This window comes from Eptatretus burgeri, chromosome 12, assembly GCF_056783735.1.
Source record: "Eptatretus burgeri isolate ZD-2024b chromosome 12, Ebu_testis_v1, whole genome shotgun sequence".
Classification (NCBI taxonomy): domain Eukaryota; kingdom Metazoa; phylum Chordata; class Myxini; order Myxiniformes; family Myxinidae; genus Eptatretus; species Eptatretus burgeri.
Window position 1 is genome coordinate 27,295,872 of NC_140972.1, and position 23,552 is coordinate 27,319,423.

Genomic DNA, 23,552 nt, shown 5'->3' on the forward strand with positions numbered 1-23,552 from the left:
ACATTTTTTAGATGGATTACAAACTTTGGAATGTTGTTTGTTTAGAGTGAGGATGGATTGTCTTAACAAAAGAGCTGTGAATTGCTTGAGCAAGGGAGAATTATTGCGTGACGTCTGTGTTTTGTTCCTATTGGTGTTTGCACATGACTCGTTTGTGACAACCATCTTTCTCCATCCTCTCCCCACCACCACACATTAAAAAAAAAACTATTTAAATAGACCCTCTCCGCCATAAAAAAAACCGAACAGGTATATTTACCTCCAACACCGAAGGTGAAGTAGGTTATGTTTTCACCCATTTCTGTGTGTTTGTCTGTTTGCTTGTGTACAGGATATCTCAAAAAGTTGTGGACGGATCCGGATGAAATTTTGTGGACAGGTTCGGTGTGTGACAAGGACGAACTGATTAGATCTTGATGAATATCTGGATCCGGATCCGACTGCTAGAATTTTTAAGTGATTCTTCAACATTCAACAAAGGGCCAAAAAATTATATATCGCACGATATCTCAAAAAGGTTGTGGATGGATTCGGATAAAACTTGGTGGACATATTGGGTGTGTGACAAGGAAGAACTGCTTCAATTTTGGTGAAGATCCAGATCCGGATTCGGATCTGATAATTTTTTAAGTGATTCTTTACCATTGAGAGATCGGGCGAAACCGATACACAGCACGATATCTCAAAAGGTTGTGGGTGGATTCCGACTAAACTTGGTGGAAAGGTTGGGTGTGTGACCACGACGAATTGATTCGATTTTGGTGAAGATCCGGATCCAGATCCGACTGCTTGAAGTTTTTGAAATTATTCTTCACCATTGAGAGATATGGCTAAAATGATATATATAGCACGATTTCTCAAAAAGTTGTGGGTGGATTCGTACAAAACTTGGTGGACAAGTTGGGTGTGTCGCAAGGACAAATTTCTTTTGTTTGTTTGTTTGTATACCTTGTCGAGGCTCATATGAGAGCTAACACACAACGCACAGCAAGGGGGACATGAGACAAGAAGGGTGGGAGTGGGAAGGACAAAACAGTGGGGAACAGAGACATTAGGAGATCTGTGGAAGGGAGAGGGATGGGGTGGGGAACATGGGGAATACAAGATGGACATTACAGGGACTTTCAGGAAGGAAAGCAGGGAATTTGAAGGAGGTGGGCTTGGGTGGATTATCGGGGGTAGAAAAGATCGAGGATTTGGATGGGGGATGATAAGAGGTGGTGGTGAACAGCTGTTTTGAAGGCCTGGAGGGAAGAATGGGATTGAATAGAGTGAGGGAGTTTATTCCAAAGGTGGGGAAAAAGAGGAATGAAAGAGTGAAGGTGAGCAGTGATTCGTGATTTTGGTAGTTTTACCAGAATGGGGTTGTTGGCGGACCTTGAGCACCCTACGGAAATATGGTGGGGACAAATCGCAGAGAGAGTAGGGGGGTGAGGCTGGAGAGGAGACAGTAGAAGACAGAAAGACCACCGACCAACCTGCAGTGAGAGAGTGAGAGGCCCAAAGAGAGGCCTCATCGCGGGAGATGCCAATGATCCGAAATGCCTTGGTTTCCACAGCGTGAAGCCGAGAAAGGTGGGAGGCAGGATCACCAGCCCAGAGAGGAAAGCAGTACTCCATCAGGCTGTGGACAAAAGCTTTGTAAGTGGTCAGGAGCTCAGGTGGGCCGAGGAAGGACTTTGCACGACAGAGGATTCCCAGTCGGCGACTGTCTTTGGAGGCGAGGTTTGAAACGTGGCTTTCCCAGGAAAGGTCATGGCAAATAGTGAGACCCAGAAGCTTGACAGAAAGGACTTCTTCCAGAGGATTGTTGAGAAAGTGGATGGGGGGGGGGGTTCTAAACGGTCCTTTTGGAGAGACATAGTGAGAGTGTGAGATTTGTTTGGATTAAAAGACATGTTGCACGTGTTGGACCAGTTTGTGATTTTACCCAGATCTGTAGTGAGTGAAGAAGCTGCTGTATGCCGGTCTGAGGGATGACAGATTGTACGGTTTTGGTGATTCGATTTTGGAATTGATTAGATTTTGGTGAAGATCCGAATCCGGATCTGGATAAGAGAATTATTTCATTTTAAAAATGATTCTTCACCATTGATTGGGCCAAAACCGAAAAAGCACATGCAGCATGGTATTACAAAAATGTATTGGGCCCGATATGTTCTCGTGGATCAGGCATTACATGGCAGAGGTATGCGCTCTACTGAGTGCCCTTCTAATTCATAACGTGATTATCGAAGGACTGTTTCAGTATTTATTCCAACTGCCTTTTTGGTACAAGGGAAGTGTAGAACACCTGATGCAAGTTTCCACGTAACATAATTGCCTCAAGCAGTCATCGTTCAGAACATGCAACTCATGCAACCTTTGGTCTTTACAGGTGATGTGAGTTATTCTGAGGAAATTCAAAATAGTCTTTCCGAGACTCCTGTGTGTGGGTCATCCCAAAAACATACTGATTACATCCTTTAATCATCCATTACAATGCTACATCTGTCAGAAAATGAGAAAAATCAAATGGTTGGACACCTTCAAGCAGGGTTTTCCATAAGCCATGTTTCAAGGGTCTTTAACATGATGAGAGGAACTATTTATGACCACAATAGACTTTATCAAGCTACTGGATCAACAAGATCTAATGACATCACATCATTAGATCTTCTTGATCCATTGGCTGAATAACCCAGAAGTGGATGTCCCAGGAAAACGACTCCCACTCAGGACTGATACATTCACACGACCCATCTAAGCAATCAGTTTCAAGCTGCCCAGAGTACTACAAACATACTCCCTGGACCTCACAAGATAAGTGTCAACACCATGTTCAGGTTTCTCTGTGATGAAGGGATTTGTGCTCATCATCCTGTTCAGCATCCAAGACTTGCACCGCGACACATCTGAGCACGCTTGCAATGGTGAAATCAGCAGGTCTGATGGATATTGTACACTTAAGTAATGGGCAAGTGTTCTGTTCAGTGACTAATCGAGGTTTCGTCCTGAAAGGCATGATTGTGCACAGGTCTACAGAAGACACAATGAATGATATGCCCCAATCTGTGTCCAAGAAGACACAAATGTTTGACATGGAAGTGTCATGATCTGGGTGGTATTGCTGAAACCATTGATGCCAACTTAATCCATAGCTCTGGCAATTTGACAGCAGATTTATGCATTAGTGAGATCTTACAGCAACATGTGTTGCCTACCCTTCAACAACATGATCCAGGAATAATATTTTTGCGGCCGTGCCGGTTAGGTTAACCCCCCCCCCCCCACTGACCCAAATGTTGTAGACAGGCGGTTAACACCGACCAAGCCGGATCACCGAGCGGTTTTCCTCGGAGGTGAGCACGTGATCCTCAGAGATTATGGCGTGCTCGGGAGGGGAAGGGTGGCAAAGATGGAGCAGACAGAAGCACAGCACAAAGGGGTTTATCTCAAACCCACAACAAATACACGGACACCAGAAAATAAAATAAACACGGGAATTTAATGAAAATAGATCAAATATTTACAAGGCTGATAATTCAAAATGTAATAATAAAACGTGAGGCAAATTAAAGCCTAAAGTCGAGGCACATTTACACACTGACTTTAATACAGACAAGGGGAAAACAAAAGAAAAGCAAATCCTCCTTTTATTCTGGCACTTAGCTTTGTCTAGAGATCATCTTTGTTGAACTTTGGGGTTGAACCGCTTCGTCCTGCGAGGGAAGATGCACCCAAAATGGCGCCAAGCCACTCTCTGGGCGGGAAAACGTACATGAGGAAATTCATGAGGCAGGATTCAACGCCAAGGCTCAGAAACCGCCATGCAGCCTCTTCGTCGATCGTGCTTGCCGACGCCACTGCTCTCTGCAGAATGGCACCGCTCCCTTCGGTGAGATACACGAGTCTTCGAGGCTGGTCTCATATGACCCAGCCAAGAGTCAAACGCCAACGTCTTGCTCCGCCATGTGAGCCAATTCACCTCAGCACGAATACGAAAATCGTGCCATCTTCTTCATGCGTCGAAGGAAAACCAGCCGTAATGCCCTGTTCTTACACGCCATATCCTAGCTCCATTGTCTCTCGACCGTGTCCCTCACACCAAACCCAACCCACCAAAAAAAAAAACATTTGCTATTTCTCTTCGCTTCTCACATCAGGCCCATTCATCATCCACCTCCGGGTGTGGCTTGTCGGCACGAAGCCGGGAAAGTGGGGCTTCTGCCTGCTCGGCACGTTTGGCTTGCTTGTTGTTTTAAGAACATAATTCCTGTTATTGCTGGCTTGTAAATGCAAAAAAAAGATGTCTCCTACACGTCCACGGACCAAGCAACTCTGTACAATCCTATCTTTGTTCTGAAATTCCTCCATTTCTTCCACAACCACAATATTTTATGCACGATAATGCTCCTGCTCACAGGGCCATTTAACATTTTTGTCAATGCCAACGTTCATGTCCTGAAACCCTGGCCTGCCATCTCACCACTTTTAGATGAAATTGAACATCTCTGGGATATCAATGATCGGCACAATTGAACCTTGCCAAGAGAGCCACAGACCCTCGATGAGCTGATTCTGGTGTAAAATGCCATTTCCAAGGCTCAGAGTTGAATATGTGCCGACAATACAATATAGTGATTGCTGCCGGAGGTGCACATACCCGGTATTGAGAATGTTACTTCCACGTTGGATCCCTTATCTCGGTCAACCAGATCAGATCTGTGACGCTACAGGTACTGTGTAAACCTGTACTAACCTGTTTTATGGTTGGGTTGTCAGTAACCAAACCATCTCCCCCACAAGGTTTCCTGGTGAGGAGTGTGTATGGATATGGACACCCAGTTGGACAAAACGTGTCAAAGGGCCGAGTAGCTCCATGTGAGTCAATGGCCATCCATATCTGATGCCCAACTGCGTCTGCGTAATCCTCCTGCAGTGAGTAGCCTCCCCTATGACGTTGGTGGCAGGATTTGTACTCTAGCCACTGTAAAGTACTTCATTCCGCAAAACACACAAAAAGGAAAAAAACACGCCTTCGGGACCGACACTCTTTGACGATCGGAGGAAAAACATTGGATAACCTTCCCGGGTTGGATTGCAGTAGTGTGTCGGTGTGGTGCTGAGGTGTTGTCCACCAGATGGCGGTCTCATTGTTTGATGTTGTGTGGTTGATATTGTGCGTGTTTTAAACAAGCCCATGCCCCCTCCCCTGAGGGGAATAAAAAAAGGACAAAAACTACAAAAATACACAAATATTAATAGATTTAAAATAATTGCATTTTCTTCTTGTAACTTGTGGAGATAAATTAGTATGGTGATCGTGCAGACAGGATGGGCTGAATGGCCTCCACCTGTGTCTATTTTCCTTGTATGGGTGCTTGAGGATGATTCAAAAACTGCAGGGTCTACCAGAGTGCCCATTTTCTCAATACTGACCACAGGCTTGTTGCAGCATAAATTCAGAAGAATGGCACCATCCCAGCCTAGGCTGGATGTTGACAAGCTCAGGGATAAGAGAGTAGCTGAGGAGTTCGTGTACCGGCCGAGTGGGGATTTGGGGGGTCTGTGTGCTATGGGGAACGATGAAGAATAGTGGAGTGCCTTCAAGACTACCATCCTTGATGTTGCCGGTGGATGTCTTGGAACCCACTAACAGGCGAAGAGGAACTTTGTCTCCCAAGGGACACTGAATACCATTGACCAGAGTCGGAGGGCCATCTTAATGGCAGAGCTGAGCTGTTCAGGGAGCTGAGGTGTAAAACTGTAAGTGCGCTGAGGGCGAACAAGGAGGCCTGTGTATGAGGAATCTGTGAAGGGGTAGAACATCACCTGTGGACAAGTGATTCTCATCCTGCTTACAGAGGAATTTGTGCATTGGGTTCCTTGAAGCCTGCCCCTCGGTGTGCTCCTGCTAGAGCAGAGGGTGGTGGACTCTTGACAGAGGAATTTGAAGTGAAGACCTGCTGGGCCACTTACTTTGAGTGGATGTACCAGTACCAGGTTGACCCACCGGCTATTGAGTTGGATGTCAGGGGTATAACTATTCCCAACGCTGACCCTCCAATCAACTGTGATCTACCTTTGTTTGTGGAAACACAGGCTGTGGTGAACCAGTTAAAATGGGGGTAAAGCCCCTGGGATCTGTGACGTCCATGCTGAACTTCTCAAGGCTGGTGGGAATGCTGTAATTGTATCATTGCAAGCAGTTCTGTGCTCTGTTTGGAGCACAGGCATCATCTCAACTGACTGGAAAAGGGGCCTCGTTGACCCTCTATGGAACGGGAAGGGTGATCGCCAGGACTGCAACGACTACCGAGAGGTGACGCTGCCTTCAGTGCCAGGCAAGGTATTTGCTCGGATAATTCTTGATAGGGTATGGCACCATCTCCTTCAGCACCAGTGCCCAGAGCAGTCGGGCGTTACACCAAAGAAGTCAACGATTGACCGTATCATTGCTCTCTGGGTCCTCGCAGACGAGAGTTTTGGCAGAGTTTACTTGCAGCCTATGTTAATTTCTGAACTAGACTCTGGTACAGAGAGTACTGTGAGGTATGGTGCTTCCATCCCCGACTTATTTCCAGTTGCAACTGGAGTGCATCAGGGGTGTATATTGGCTCCCCCACACTTTTAAACACTTGCATGGACTGGATTTTGGGGAAGAAGTCGGAGAGATCAAGCTGCGGTGCATCGCTTGGGAATGTCAAGATCTCTGACCTTGATTTTGCAGATGATGCAGACATCCTTGCGGAGACACTGGATGTCTTTGTAGGGGTCCTCAAGGCACTGAATGAGGAATCAGAGCCGCTGGGGCTATGGGTTTCCTGGATCAAAACAAAGATCCAGGCTTTCAATGACATGCCATCTTGTCCTGTTTGTGGTGTTCGTGGTGAGGATGTTGAGATCATGGAGAGATTCACTTACCTAGGCAGTGATATTCATGTCTCTGCAGGTTGTGAGCCAGAGGTCAATGGACATGTAGGTCGGGCCTGGGGAGTCATGGATTCACTGGATCATTGGGTGTGGTGCTGTCAGGACCTGTGCAGGAGGATGAAACTCTGAGTCTTCAGGTCCTTGGTGCTTCCAGTCTTGCACTCCAGATGTGAGACTTGGACTCTGACAAAGTATTTGAGATGAAGACTTAACTCCTTCGGCACCAGGTCTCTTCGGAGAATCCTTAGCTTAGGTCAGATTTTATGTCCAACGAGGGGATGCTGAGAGAGACTCAAATGAGATTTGTTACCTGTGTAGTCCATGAGCATTAGCTGCAGCAGTATGGACATGTGGCTCAATTTCCTGATGCTGATCCTGCTCACCCAGATTCTCTCAGCGAGGGAGCCTCGTGAGTGGAGGAGGCCATTGGGCCGACCACATGCCTTGTGGTTGCAGCAGCTTGATCGGCGTCTAAAGGAGATGGAGATGGGCCAGGCATCTGCCTGGGGGATGGCAAGATGGAAGCTCCTGGAGTACCAAAGGAAAGTGGATGCAGCGACATGGCGCTTCGGCGCACACATGCTCCCATACCTAACCGAACCTAACTCTTTGCAAAAAGATTTGCCAAAATGCAGCATTATGTGATTATGTCACAATGAAATGGACATGCAATCGGTCAACATTTGTCTCTGTCAGAGGTTTGTACCTCATCTTTGTTCCATGTTGTCGCTTAAATAAATTGCATCAACAATACAATTTAGCAAAACACCTTCCAGAAATCTGATCCTCATGCACCAGACTTGGTGTTGTAGAACGTTGGTTCTGCCAAAGCAGTTTCTTGGCCAGAGTCATGTTGAGTGGTTTGCCATCCCTCTCCCAGCAGTACTTAGGGCAGGAATTTGGAATTTCATTCAGGGTGCTGGCGATAGCTCGTCTACTCTTTACAAAAGACAGTGTGGGGTCTTTAACGTTCACTTACTAAAGCAGGCAGACAGAAGGCCAGTTTAACGTCTGTCTGAGGGACGGCACACACATTGATGAATCACCTTGCCTGTGAAGCACTGGGATGCCAGTTTAGAGCTGGGTTGAGATTCAAACTCAGGCGAGACGGCCTGGAAGCGAGTGTGCCTACCTCTAGGCCATCTTTTCAGAATCTTCAGAAAGTACACATATTAAAATGATCGTGTGCATCACTCAATACTTTGTATTCATCATGAGTGGAATAATACGCATGATCAGTGTTTTATTTTATTTCATAAATACTTTCCTACTTATGAGGGATTCACTCTTCAAGGTAATTGACAAGGTTTTTAAACTCTTTTAATAAGTTTTTATGTGTCAGCTTTGATGGAGCATTCTTTTCTAAAAAGACATACTCAAGTTTTCATTGTTTTGAGAAGCAGAAGTTTAAGGATGCTGTTAATTTTATTATATTTAATACTTTTTATTTGTGTCTTTTTGTGGGATAATGTTTCAACAGGTTAAGGGTTTTCCCCTGGGTGGGAATTGCAGCCCCTTATTAGCGGATTTTTTATTATTACTATTATTTTCTGTGAATTTTCATTTACGCAGAAACTGATGAAGGAGAAAAAAAATAGGATAAGCTAAAATATTATCTCATACATGTCATTATATACAATAGATGATATTTGTGTAGTGAACTATAATTTTTTTTGACAGGCAGCTTCACAAGATTTATCCCGATAGCCTGATTGCAAACAGGAGTGGTAATGGTTGTACAGTTGCTGCATATCTGGATGTGTTGGTTAGAGTTGGACAGAATGGCTTTGTATATCATAAAGTCCAAGTGTATATCATAAAGTTGATGATTTCAGTTTCCTTGTGTCTTGTACACCTTTCCGTGTAGCAATGTACCAATCAAAATGGGTTGTAATGTCTTTTCATTTCAGATACTTAGATTTGCAAGAATTTGTTCAGTAAAGGATGATTTTGTGTAACGTGCTGAGAATTTTTTTTCCATCATGTTAAACAAAAGATATTTTGGCTGATTGTTTGATCAGGTCTTGTGAAAATGTCATTGGACTCCATCGTCACCTTTTTAAGTTTGGTCGATTTTCATGTAAACAAGTTTCCATTGCATTTGATATTACAATGTTGAATTAATTATTTTAGTGAGATAAATTCTTTAATTAATATTGTCACGGCCCCGTCGTCACGGGGGAGCCATGAGGGAGGGGCTGTTCCTGGTTCCTCTCCGGACTCACCGGGAAACGCAGGCCATCGCACACCAATAACTTTGTGTCGCGGCGGGTCACAAGTTAACCGCAAACGCTAATAACTTGACCACGTGACCCAGGGTCCTCCATCTGACAACCGTTTACCAAGGAACGAGGAACACATGATTGAAGTTATTCATATGTCGTCATACTTTAAATAGAACTAATAATTAAATTAGTTTGAATAAAGATATTGCATTGTACACAACTTTAAGGTTCTGGGTCCATTGATGTTGAGTAATCCACTGGTGTGGACCTGTGACCAGGGTTGTGGATCTGCCGTTTGGAGAGGTTCTGGGCTGAAAGGATCGACACCTCGATGAAAAACGGTGTCCACATGATGATCCGGCAAGTGGGGAAATCAGTAAATTGCTTACAAGTTAAGGTTATAACTTCAAATAAATAGCTTTTATAAGTACTGTACTTACCAGTAGAGTGTGTGTGTGTGTGTGTGTGTGTGTGTGTGTGTGTGTGTGTGTGTGTGTGTGTGTGTGTGTGTGTGTGTGTGTGTGTGTGTGTGTGTGTGTGTTATGTCTGACTTCCTTCTTGGGACTATGGTACAATAATTGGTCTTAATTTTGATTAATAATGTCTCATTATGCTCACATGAATTCACCTTTTCCTCTATTTTGACAGAGAAAAGAAAATAGTGGGAAGTTAAACTGGCAGGAGAGTTTGGGTTCGCTATAAGAAGAGTGGCTGCATGGATAGCTCGGAAGAAGGAAAATGGTACAATGATTGAAGACGACTGGGTGTGGAAGAAAAAAAAGACGTTTGAGAGAAGTTAGAACATTCATAAAGGATAAAAGAGAACAAAAGAAGCCATTGTAAAATTGCCACAATGTCATGGGCGATCCTGAAAGAGCTTCTACTTCGGGTGCGCAGCCACGAAACAGCAGTTGGCAAGGTGAGTTTAACGATTTCCGACAAATTTGTTGTTCATCGGGTTAATCTGTCAAAGTTTTGAGCCGATCCTCTTGTCATGTGTGCTTTTCATTTTGCGTTTTTATCCCCAGGTCTGGCTTTCAATTGTTCTTATTTTCCGTTTGCTCGTGCTTGTGGTTGTGGCTGAAGAAGTATTTGAAGATGAGCAGCAAGAGTTTGTGTGCAACACAAAGCAGCCTGGATGTGTAACTGTCTGCTACGATTATTTCTTCCCTGTGTCTCCAATCCGCTTTTGGGCAATTCAGGTAAAATGTTTCCACCCTGGCCTCTCCACTTCTAATTTTGTAGCCATTTTCACCCAGCTAAGGTAGTACATGGAATCTTAAACATAGCAAAACTGAAAAGGCTGTTTAACTCTTCATGCAACTTTGTTTGATAAAGGACTAACTCCACATTGAAAAATATAATCATCAAAATATGTCTTTTTTTTCAGGAATTGTGTGTGCAGTTTCAGTAAATAAAGGAAATACGTATTTTGGGGGGCAACCCCCCTTACACCGCCTCAGACCCCGATTTTTCTCATGTCATGAAAAAAACTTTGGTACATCACGGGTAATGAAGGTTGTAGTCAGGTTTCATCAGAATAGTGTCGTTTCTGAGAAGAAAGCAAATTCCTCTTTTGGGGAGCAACCCCACTATAAACTAACTCCGTAGACCCAGTCAGACCCAGATTTTTTTTAATGCTGTGAACAAGCTTTGCTACATCATGGGTGATAAAGGTTGTGGTCAAGTTTCATCGAAATGGTGTGTGTGGTTTTGGAGAAGAAAGCAAATACATATTTTTGGGGGCAACCATCTCCCCCCACCCCCCGTCGAACCCCTTACACCCCAATTTTTTTAATCTCATGGCCAAACTTTAGTACATCAAAGGTGAAGAAGATGGTGGTCAAGTTTCATCAGAATTATGTGTGCAGTTTCAGAGAATTGTCCTGAAACAACTTGCCTTTGCCTCTTGGAAAGCAAACCCAACAGAGGGTAATCTCAGTTCCTCCCGTAAAGCTCAGAACAAGTGTGTATCTACCCTCAGGAAAGCCAGAAAACATCTTTCTCAGCTCAAGTCTGAACTTACAAACCTCTCACCCTCCTCCAAGTCCTGGTGGTGTCTATTCAAATCTGATTCTGGTGTATGTTCCCCCTCCATGCCCTCCCTTACCTCAAATGGCCGCACTGCTGACACCGCACATGAAAAGGCTGAATGCCTAAACTCTGTGTTTGCATCGAAATCTTGTGTCCAAAACCCATCGCTTTCTGTACCCACCTTACCCAGTCACACCCAACTGTCCCTGGACTCTGTGTCCTTTTCTCCTGACAAGGTGGAGAGCTTGCTGTCAAACCTCGACTCAGATTCTGCAACCAGTCCAGACGGCATCAGCTCACGTGTCCTTAAAAACCTGCTCTTCTGCTCTTCCTCACCCTCTCTCTGTTCTATTCACCCTGTCATTTGCTTAAGGTCATCTGCCATCTGCTTGGAAATCAGCAAACATCACTGCCCTGTCTAAAAAAGGTGCAAAAACAGGTCCCTGCAACTACAGACCAATCAGCCTTCTCCCAATTATCAGCAAGGTTATGGAATCCATCATCGCTTCAGACATTAAATCCTTCCTCTTCTCCAATGGTTTGATTTCTGTTCATCAATTTGGTTTCAGACTCGGTCACTCTACCCTGGATATGCTGCTTCTGTTCTCCCAACAATGGATGGAGGTACTCAATGCTGGACATGAAATCAGAGCGATATCCCGAGACATATCGCGTGCTTTTAACACGGTCTGGCACCCTGTCCTGCTCACCAAACTCTCTTCCTATGGTATCCAAGGCCATCTCCACTCATGGCTCGCTGACTTCCTCTCCTGTCGCAGTCGACGTGTGGCACTAAATGGAATTCTTTCATCTCCTCTTCCTGTCCAGGCTGAGTTCTTCAAGGCAGCATTCTGGGCTCTGTTCTTTTTCTGGTTTGCATCAATGATCTCTCTGGAAAATCCTCTCTCTCTTTGCTGATGACTCCACCCTCTGCCGTACCATCTGTCATCGCTCAGACCGGCAAGCAGCAGCTTCTTCGCTCACTGCAGATCTGGGTAAAATCACAAACTGGTCCAACATGTGAAACATGTCTTTCAATCGGGACAAATCTCACACTCTTACTATGTCTCTTCAAAAGGACCATTTAGAACCCACCCCCCCCCCCATCCACTTTCGCAACAATCCTCTGGAATAAATTCTTTCTTTCAAGCTTCTGGGTCACACAATCTGCCATGACCTTTCCTGGGAAAACCACATTTCCAACCTGGCTTCCAAAGCCAGTCCCCGACTGGGAATCCTCCGTCGGGCAAAGTCGTTCCTCTGCCCACCTGAGCTCCAGACCACTTACAAAGCTTTCGTCTGCAGCCTGATGGAGTACTGCTCTCCCCTCTGGGCTGGTGCTCCTGCCTCCCACCTTTCTCGGCTTCACGCTGTGGAAACCAAGGCATTTCGGATCATTGGTATCTCCCACGATGAGGCTGAGTCTTTGGGCCTCTCACTCTCTCAACGCAGGCAGGTCGGTGGTCTGTCTTCTCCCATCTCGCCCCCCTGCTCTCTCTGCGATTTGTCCCCACCATATTTCCACAGTGCGCTCAAGGTTCGCCAACAACCCCCTTCTGGTAAAACTACCAAAATCACGAATCACTGCTCACCTTCACTCTTTCATTCCTCTTTTTTCCCGCCATTGGAATAAACTCCCTCACTCTGTTCAATCCCATTCTTCCCTCTAGGCTTAAAAAAACAGCTGTTCACCACCACCTCTTATTTTGGAGGTGGTGAACCATCCAAATCCCCCCCCATCCAAATCCTCGATGTTTTATACCCCCGTTAACCCACCCCAAACCCACCTCCTTCAAATTCCCTGCTTTCCTTCCTGAAAGTCCCTGTAATGTCCATCTTGTATTCCCCATGTTCCCTGCCCCATCCCTCTCCCTTCCAGAAATCTCCTAATGCCTCTGTTCCCCCCTATTTTGTCCTTCTCACTCCCGCCCTTCTTGTCTCATGTCCCCCTTGCTGTGTGTTGTGTGTTCGCTCTCATACGAGCCTCGACAAGGTATACAAAAACCAAAAAGCAAACATATTTTTGGGGGGTAACCCGCCTTACACCACCTTCGACCCCAATATTTCTCTTGTCATGAAGAAACTTTGGTACATCACGGGTGATGAAGGTTGTAGTCAAGTTTCATCAGAATAGTGTGTCATTTCTGAGAAGAAAGCAAATACCTCTTTATGGGGGCAACCCCACCGTAAACTAACTCTGTAGACCCCCTCACACCCTGATGTGTTTTTTAATGCCATGAACAAACTTTGGTACATCACAGGTGATGAAAGTTTGGGTCAAGATTCATCAAAATTGCATGCGTGGTTTCTGAGAAGAAAGCAAATACTGAACCTCTTTAGGGGGCAATCCCATCGTAAACTAACTCCGTAGACCCCCTCAGACCCAAATGGTTTTTTATGCCAAGAAAACGCTTTTGTACATCATTGGTGATAAAGGTTATGGTCAACTTTCATCGAAATGGTGTGTGTGGTTTTGGAGAAGAAAGCAAATACATATTTTTTGGGGGTAACCCCCATCGACCCCCTTAGGGGCTGATAGTTTTGATGCCATGAACAAACTTTGGTACATACACAGTGATGAACATTGTGGTAAAGTTTCTTCAAAATTGTATGTGTAGCTTCAGAGAAGAAGTTGCAAGTATTTGTGGACGGACGGACGGACGACGTGCCATCCCCTAAGCTTCCCAGAACTATTCCAGGTGAGCTAAAAATGTGCAAAACTGGATCCCCTGAACTACAGATCAATGAGCTCACTTCCAATCATCAGCAAGGTCATGGAGTCCATCATCACAGTTGACATAAAATCATTCCTTTTCTCCAACAGCCTCATCTCAGATCATTTTTGGATTCAGACCTGGTCACTCTACCGTGGACATGCTGGTTCTCCTTTCCCAACAATGGTTGGAGGCTCTTAATATCAGACAAGAGATCAGGACCGTCTCTCTGGACATGTCTCGTACTTTTGATACAGTCTGGCATCCTGCCTTAATCTCCAAACTCTGCCTTAAGCATTCAATAGCAATATCAAACATGGCTTACTGACTTCCTCTACTCTCATAGCCAAAGGGTGGCACTCAACTATCCTTTAATCTCCTCTCCTTGTCATGGCTGGAATGCCCCCAAGGCAGTGTTCTGGGCCCAGTCCTATTCTGGATCTTCATCAGTGATCTCTCTGGCTGTGAAAAATCCTCTTTATCTCTTTACTGATTACTCCACCCTCCACCGTACCATCTCTCAACCCTGTAATTGACAGGCAGCAGCCTCTTCACTCTCTGCAGACCTGGATAAAATCACAAGCTGGTCAAACACTTGGAATATGTCTTTCAATCCTGCCAAATGTCACACCCTCACCTTGTCTCTCTGAAAGGACCATTTAGAACCCCTACCCCCCATCTACTTTCTCAACAATCCCCTTGAAGAAGTCCTTTCATTCAAGCTTTTGGGCCTCACTATTTGTCACGATCTTTCCTGGGAAAGCCATATTTCCAAGCTGGCCTCCAAAGCCAGTCGACGACTGGGCATCCTTCGTCATGGAAAGTCCTTCCTAAGCACACCGTAGCTCCTGACCACATTCAAAGTTTTTATCCGCAGTCTGATGGAGTACTGCTCTCCCCTATGGGGTGGTGCTCCTGCCTCACACCGAGCTTGAGTTCACGCTGTGGAAACCAAGGCTTTTAGGATCATTGGTATCTCCCACGATGAAGCTGAGTCTTTGTGTCTCTCACCAGAGACAAGTTGGTGGTCTTTCTGTCTTTTGCTGTCTCCTCTCCAGCCTTGCCTCCCCCCCTTGCCACTCTGTCTGTGATCTATCCTCACAGTTTTCTGCAGGGCATTTGCAGTTCACAATCAACAACCCTTCTGTTGAAAATACTTAAATCCAGCATGACTGCTCACCTTCACTCATTTGTTCCTCTTATTTCCCAATTGTGGAACCAACTTCCACATCCTCTTCAATCTCATTCTTCCCTCCAGCTCATGAAGACAGCTGTTCACCACCGTCTCAGATCATTCCCAATCCAAAACTTGTCTACCCTTGTTAACCCCTCACCTCACCCACCCAAATCCCTCCTCCTTCCAAATTTCCAGTTTTCCCTCCTGAGTGTTTCCTTCTGTATCCATCTTGTCCACTCCATACATCCTCTCCTGCCCATCGTTTGTCCACCTCCCTCTGTCTTGGCCTTCAGCTCTGTTGTTGGTGTTTCCCCCTCTCTCTTCTGTTCCTTTTGTCCTGTTGTGTCCTGATACATTCAGTGTACTCATACTAGCTCTTCCACGAGCCTTGAATATGTCTCCAAAAACAAACACAGGAATATCCCATGCACTCACTCTGTCCATCCACAAGGATTTGCTTTTAATCCCATTCCTATCTCATCTACTTCTCCGGCCAAACCCTGAAAGAGGTGTATTCACTGGAGCTTCTCGGCCTCATATTATACCAGACACACCCTGTCTTGGGTGGACCACATTTCCAAAATGGCTTCTAAGGCAAGCTGATGCTTTGGTATTATCCACAGAGTTGATTCCGTTGTGAGCAGCTCAGAGCTCATTACAGTGTATGAAGCCTACATGTGACGTATCATATGAAGTATTGTATGAAGCCTCCCACTCTAGGGTGGTGCAGCTGCTTTTCATCGTGCTCCCCTCGATACAATCATGTCCAAGCCTCTCATTGTAATTGGAATATCTCAGAAGGAGGTAGAGTCCCAAGGTCTGTCACTTGATCACCTCATGCCATTTGGTGAACTCTGTTTTGCATTGCTTCACTGCTGGCCTCACTACTCCCACTCTCACACTTCCATCTCCCCCTACTCACCCAGGTTAAACGCTTTCCTCCTGAATCCCAGGACACTTTATCCTTCCCAATTCCAAACTGAATACTCATCCCATTCCTTCATCCCTATATTCTCTCATTTTTAGCCCAGTGTCCGGTGAGCTTATGCGACTTTAGTCCGGTGAGCTTATGCGATCGAGCAGTGTCCATAGGTAAGTCAGTCAGTGAGTGAGTTTATAAACACTTCAGTCATTATCGCTTGAACCAAACACTCAATTTTGATGAAACTTGGCCACAAGCTTCATATATGATGCCTCATGAAGATGTATTGACCACAACAAAATCTGTGCTCATTGACGGGTTGAAATCAGGCCGATACCATCAAAACATTCCTGCCCTAACCTTCAGGCAGTGTTTGCATCAGCAGCACAGCCATACCCTCAGCCATAAATGACATGTAACTTGTATAAAAACATAACCTGTAAATACATTACATGGCCAAAAGTATGCGGACACCCCTTCTAATTCGTGGATTGGCTAGTTCAGCCACACCCATTGCTGACAGGTGTATAAAATCAAGCACACAGCCATGCGATCTCCATAGACAAACATTGGCAGTAGAATGGGCTGTACTGAATAGTTCATTGACTTTCAACGTGGCACCATCATAGGACGCCACCTTTCCAACAAGTCAGTTCGTCAAATTTCTCCACTGCTAGAGCTGCCCTGGTCAACTTTAAGTGCTGTTATTGTGAAGTGGAAATGTCTTCAAGCAAAAACAACTCAGCTGCGAAGTGATAGGCCATACAAGCTCAAAGAACGGGACTGCCGAGTACTGAAGTGCATAGCATGGAAAAATCTTCTGTCATCGGTTGCAACACACTAACGAGTTCCGAACTGACTCTGGAAGCAACGTCAGCACAAGCACTGTTCAATGAAAGCTTCATGAAATGGGCTTCCATGGCCAAGGAGTTGCAAACAAGCCTAAGATCACCATGAGCAATGCCAAGCGCTCACCGCCATTGGACTCTGGAGCAGTGAAAACACGTTCTCTGGAGTGATGAATCACGCTTCACCATCTATCTAGCAGTCCGACGGACAAATCTGGGTTTGGCGATGCCAGGAGAATGCTCCCTGCCCGAATGCATAGTGCCAACTGTAAAGTTTGGTGAAGGAGGAATAATGGTCTGGGGCTATTTTTTATGGTTCGGGCGAGGCACCTTAGTTCCAATGAATGGAAATCTTAACGCTACAGCATACAATGACATTCTAGATGATTCTGTGCTTCCAACTCTGTGGCAACAGTTTGGGGAAGGCCCTTTCCTGCTTCAGCATGACAATGCCCCTGTGCACAAAGAGAGGGCCATACAGAAATGGTTTGGCAAGATCGGTGTGGAAGAACTTGACTGGCCTGCACAGAGTCCTGACCTCAACCCCATCGGACCCTTTTGAGATGAATTGGAACGTCGACTGTGAGCCAGGCATAATCGCCCAACATCAGTGCCCGACCTCACGAATGCTCTTGTGGTTGAATGGAAGTAAATCCCTGCAGAAATGTTCCAACATCTTGTGGAAAACCTTCCCAGAAGAGTGGAGGCTGTCATCATAGCAAAGGGGGGGGAGGGGAGGGACCAACTCAATATTAATACCCATGATTTTGGAATGAGATGTTGGACGAGCAGGTGTGCACATACTTTTAGCCATGTAGTGTATGTTTCGCTGCAATCAGCACTGATAGGGCTTCCATTCAACTAATTACGTGACCAGATTCTGCGCATGAACAAAATTTCGATTTTTATGACGTCATTGACTCCTGATCTGATCATTGACGTTGCTCCTGATCTGATCCAATTGAGCTTCAGGACCCATGGTCCAATTTTTGTAACTGACTCCAAGTATATCCATTGTCTCATCCCTTTCACTCCAGACTTTTAAAAGTGATGCCTATTGTCATCTCATGCTCCCCATATCTTCCATTCTTGTTTCTGCTCCTCATTTGATGTCTTTGTGTCCTTATTACCCTTTGATTCTGATTTATGATCAGTCTGTGAACCTATAGTTCTATATCCAAAAATATTTTTTATCGCTTTAATGATGTAAACCCTCTGTATCCCACAGTTCATTGTGGTGTCAACTCCAACCTTGTTCATTCTGGTCCACATTGCCACACGGCATGCACGGGACCAAACAGAAGAGGTGAAGGGAGGCCTGATCTTTACTCATTTCATCACCGTTTTTATGAAGTATGCCTTTTCTTATCGTTCTTACATTATCCAAGGCTCATGGAGGGGATTGTACTTATTTCATGCATGAATTTAACATTATCAAACATCAACACACTTTTAGTATGATGAGATTACGAAGCAATCTATAATAATAAATGTCAGTGTGTGTGTCTCCTCCATAACTCCAAAGCCATGAAACCTCACGGCCTGAAACTTTTCATGCATACTAAGGGAACTCCAAGGTATTGCATGAATGAAAATTGGGTGTTTGATTAAATTTAAACATCCCTTTTGAATATAATTAATAGCATTATTTAATTATCCTTTATCAAAGCTTTATCCTTGGTCAGCCCCTTCATTCTTGTTCAGCCCCTCTCCCTCGCTGGGTTCTTAATTCACCATTTTGGGGGGCCTGCTCAACAATGCCATGACTTGGAACAGGCTGCAACGGTTTCTTAACATATAAAGCACGGAAATTTTTTTTTTCACTTTCCTCACTCATATCATTGAATGTCTTATCTTCAGGCCTACAAATCGCTGGATACATCGCAATGCTTATATACGCCTGGAGACGCAAGTGTTCGTGCCTTTATTTCATTTCCGAGCGAGTGATAAGCTCTAGAATCTCTTGAGCTAAATTTTAAAATTTAAACTATGCAACTGATCTCAGCAGCAGTTCCAACTGCTAAAAAAAAAAAGTGTTGATTTGTCCAATTGGGACATTGTTTGACATTCCGGGTGTCTCCAGGTGGTGTTTGTTATAACCGAACGCTAATCGCTTGCAATGCCAGGTGTTCCTTACCAACCATTTCATTGGAGTGCTTGCTTGAGTGCTTAATAGTGGTGGGTGGATTGATTCCAAAATACTGAATTACAACCATGGAATCAATAGGAAGTGAGCAGTGAACTGGAATCAATGTCAATTCTTAGTAATTCCTGCTTCAGAGAAATCAGCGGGTTTTTTTCGGGGAAATCTTTTTTGGTCCCTGTTGGGCATGTTCCGGTTACAAGTGGCCTGGTAGGGTATTAATTGAAAAGGACCATACCCATGGGGAATCCCATTTACAATATAGCAGCAAAAACAAGTCACTTGCAAACTAAGCACGTCCCAAAGGAGTGTTCCTATTAAATGAAAAGCAAGGCATTTAGAGTTGTCTGGTAAAGCATGCTGATTGCTTTGCTGGTGAACAGGAAGGTAATACATCACTGATAAAGTTTTGACAACATGTCGTTCAAAAGATCCAGAAGTGCAGTTTGGAACTATTTCGGAAGGTTAAATAAGACAGTCCAAAAGTTGCACGCTCACTTTTTCAATAGACCTTACTCATCACTGTAGTATGTCCAATATGCTGAAATATTTGAAAACCAAGCACCAGAGAGAGTACCTGTTAGTGACGGTTGAGAATGCTGATTCAAAGAAACCAAAGTCTGCAACAGCAACAAGTTTACTTTCACAATCGACGATTGAAAGAACTTTCGCCGCGGTAATGTCCTGGTACACTGCCTTCCCTTCCCTTCCCTTCCCCTCCCCTCATGCTGCCTTCCTTCCTTCATGCTGCCTTCCCTTCCCCTCCCTTCATGCTTCATTCCCTTCCCCTCCCCTCATTGCTGTCTTCCCTTCTCCTACCTTAATGCTTCATTCTATTCCCCTCATACTGTCTTCCTCCAACCCTCCTTGCTCCCCCTCCCTCCTCTCTCACTCTGCACTCTCCTCTTCCCCTCCTCTCTCTCCCCCATCCTCCTCCCTCCCACCCCATCCCAGAGAGTCTTGCGACGTGTGGTGAGGCGTCGACCTCCCCCCTCCTCCTTTTCCCTCCCTCTCCCCCCATCTCCTCTCTATCTTGCTTTCTCTCCTCTCTCTCTCTTCTCTTTCGCCTCTCTTGCCTATCTTTCTTATCTCTCTTCTCTCTCTCTCTCTCCCACCCAACCCTCTCTCCCCCCGCCCTCCACCCCACTTTCCCTCCACCCATCTTCGTATTCCCGCAGTGAAGTAACGGAAGGGGTATTTGTCAGTGGTTAAATGAACACAGTTTGGGGTTTAAACCAATGGTCATAGCTTCACGAGACAAGTGTCACAAATCTAGGGGTTCGAGGAAATGTGAAGTCCAGTTGACCCTCATTATCAGGGGTTACCTCGTGAGATCTGAAGGGGAAGGAGGGGGGGCAGGGGAAGCGCCAGTTTGGGGGTGGAGGTAGTGGCTGGGCCAGGGAGGAAGGGAGAGTGGCGCAGTTGGACCAGATCAGTAACCGTTGAACCCCACATCCCAAGGGGGTGGTAAGCAGGACTCAAACTCCAGCCATTGAGCCTTTTAACCCGACTACAAATACCTCGGCAGTTTTCAGCAGTCAAAATTAATTGCAGATACAATTGCTCAATACGTAAAGGAAACTCTTGAAAAGAACATAAATTCAAATTAACATAACTTACTCAAACTTTCGGTAAATTCAGCCATTTTTCCTAAAGCCCTTAACATAATTTATGCATCATAACCTCGAGTCGTTTTCGCTATAAACGCATGCAAACATTAATAACCGTGTTGTGCAGTTTCACTTGCTGTGCTGTTCTGTACTCGTATTCGCTTGAGCCACTCGTTAAAACGTTCCCTCAGATTTACTTTGCCAAGTTAAGTTTGGGCTTGTTGTGCACCAAAATAGCGAATTATTATACATAAATTATATGAAGGGAATTACAATGACAACAAATGCAATACCCTCTCTTTTTGGCGAGGATCGTAACTAAACTTATGGGAAGCTAGGATTAGGATTAGACAGGACGTAATGAAGTAAGGCGTGATGTAAGATGCGAGTTTAAACCAATGAGAGCCTTAGACATCTGGCCGTGCCCACAAATCCGCACAATATATTTTTTAAGAATTTAATTTGGTGATAACTTCATCATTATTAATGGCCATTAAAAAAACCAAGTCTAACAGGAGGTGTTTATACACACAAACAGGACAGACAGAAAATGACATTTATTTATGAAATTTTGTAATTCATTGAGATCTTCTATCTACCCATCCTCTTATTACACACGAGCAAAGATACCCGACGTTGCCCAGCAATGCTGTGTCCCTCATCCCACCCCTTCCCCTCTCTCCTCCCACCCTAACCCTCCTCCCTCCGGACTCCCACCCTCCAAACTCCCACCCCAATTCTTCCTTCGAGACTCCCACCTCACCCCTTCCCCTCCCTCCTCCTCCCACCAACCCTTCCCTTCCCCTCTCCTCCCTCATCACACCCCTTCCCCTTCCTCCTCCCACCTCCCACGTCCTCCTACCCCCTCCTTACCCTTCCTCCACCCACAAAATAATTTTTTGCAGGGTGTACTGTATATTAAAGTGTACGTATACAGTCCATAATAACTTCTAAACAAAGAAGTAAAAAAAAATCTCTCACCAATTTCCCCAGCAGCCCTCCCAACTACTTAATTCTTATCGAAAGCAGAGTGCCGACCCTCTGGATGGGTCGAGTTTGTGCATTACTTGCTGAAAAAAGTACAGACTGTTTTGTAAGACGATGAAAGATGTTTGTGTGGTGTGCACTTAAAAGGTTGTAGAACTCAATGGTCTAAACTCTAAAGGGTGTGTTTTGATTGTAGTTCGCGTCTAAGACTTCAAGGGGTCGAAATGATCTGAACTATAAAGCATGTAAACAAGGTCTAAAAAAGGTCCAAATGATAAAGCGTCCAAGCTGTCTAATCTGTCTGAAGGGTGTAAGGGGTAATAAGGGTCTTACGGTTCTTTGGGGTCTAAAGGATATTCGGGCATCTTGGGGGTCTTCTGGGTCTTTGAGGTACTAAAGGGTCTTCGAGGTCGTAAAGGGTCTTACAGGTCTTTGGGGTCTTATGGGTATTCAAGAATCCATAGGGTCTTATGGGTTTTTGTGGTTTTAAAAGGTCTAAACGGTCTGTAAAGTCTGAGGTGGTGCATGAAAATACCCTTCAGACAATCCATGGATTGAACTTGGTCTGTGTGCCAAAAGTGGTGGTTGTCGACCCAGCGGTCTTTGCAAAAGACACGAGCACACAGACAGACAGACGGCGAATTTTATTTATTAGATATAAGAATTCCGAGCTATTCTGGTTGCTATGCAGTATTTATCACCATTTCTGTCCGTGGATGTGTATTTTCAGGTTCATGCTCGAGTGTGGATCAGTTATGTTATACTGGAACATTTACGCCAAGGTTGGACTGATTATTCCTCGACTCCTTAAATGTTCTGAAGCTCCTTGCCCTTCTCCAACTGACTGTTTTGTGCCTCGGGCCAGTGAAAAGACAGCGTTCTCTGGATTCATGCTTCTTGTGTCGGGGATATGTGCCTTCGTAAACCTGTTGGAGCTCCTGTATATTTCTTATCAGAGATGTTATGGAAACAAACAAGGCATCAAAGAAGGATTGTGATACGGAAGAGGGCAAAACTTTGAAGGGGACGAAAAATTCTCCAAGTGAAATCAACAACAGGAAGGGTGATGATGCATGAAATGGGTGATAAAAGGACGATGGAAAAGAACTACATTTCGTGTAAATTAGCACGATATGGACATGACAAAAAACAGTATTGAAAAAGCAACTGAAGAAGATGAGAAATCGTGTAACATATTGTTTAACACATGTGACAGCAAAAAAAAAAAAAAAAAAAAAAAAATATATATATATATATATGCATATATATACATATATATATATATACATATACATATATATATATATATATATATATATATATATATATCGATACTAATAAAAATCAGTGTGTGTGTGTGTCGTTCATAACTCCAAAACTATAAAAAACCTATCAGCCTGAATCTTTGCATGCATACTAAGAAAATTCCAAGGAAGTGCAAGAGTGAAATTTGGGTTAATTAAAACACCCCTTTTGAAGATAATTAACTGCCTTATTTAATTATACCCTTCATCAGATGATCCTCGGCCACCTCGCTGTTTGGGGTCTTAAGGTGTTTCCAGGATAACCTCACTGGGGTTTGAAGCTGCCATGTTTTTTTGACCTGCTCAACCTTACCCTGACTTGGAACAGCCACAACGATTTCTAAACAATAAAATTTATTTTTCACTTTCCTCACTCATATTGAATACCTGTTCATCATAGCTAAGAATCGTTGTGTACATTGCTTTTGTAAGTACTACAAGTTGTCAAATTAGGAGCTTGGAGCGATTTCATGCATGATACGAGACGATTTTCCACGATCTACTCTCACGGACCAACTTAAGTATATCATCGAAATATTATTTCGCTTTTGAGGATCGGATATCGTCCGTATTAAACAAGTGTCAAAATCTGTTGTGAAATCTGATAATTTAAAGAAATAACGAGTCTTATAACTAAGCCTATATACCTATTTACTTCAAGCAAGCAAGGCTA

At 44.5% G+C, this 23,552-nt stretch overlaps 1 protein-coding gene across 5 annotated transcripts in view; it reads left to right on the forward strand.

Moving 5' to 3' along the window:
- Positions 1–23,248, forward strand: part of LOC147015296 (gap junction beta-4 protein-like) — a 24,937-nt gene extending 1,689 nt beyond the window's left edge. For 2 of the 5 annotated variants that reach the window (XM_085849921.1, XM_085849917.1), the window contains exons 2-5: positions 9,789–10,059; positions 10,169–10,342; positions 18,064–18,188; positions 22,306–23,248. In XM_085849921.1, coding sequence (XP_085706047.1) covers positions 9,994–10,059; positions 10,169–10,342; positions 18,064–18,188; positions 22,306–22,573 — 633 coding nt within the window. In that variant the 5' untranslated portion in view covers positions 9,789–9,993 and the 3' untranslated portion in view covers positions 22,574–23,248. Of the gene's footprint in view, positions 1–4,788; positions 4,921–9,369; positions 9,501–9,788; positions 10,060–10,168; positions 10,343–18,063; positions 18,189–22,305 lie in introns of those variants that run through there. The other 3 variants (XM_085849919.1, XM_085849918.1, XM_085849922.1) reach the window with 3 other exon arrangements.
- The last annotated feature ends 304 nt before the right edge of the window (positions 23,249–23,552 follow it).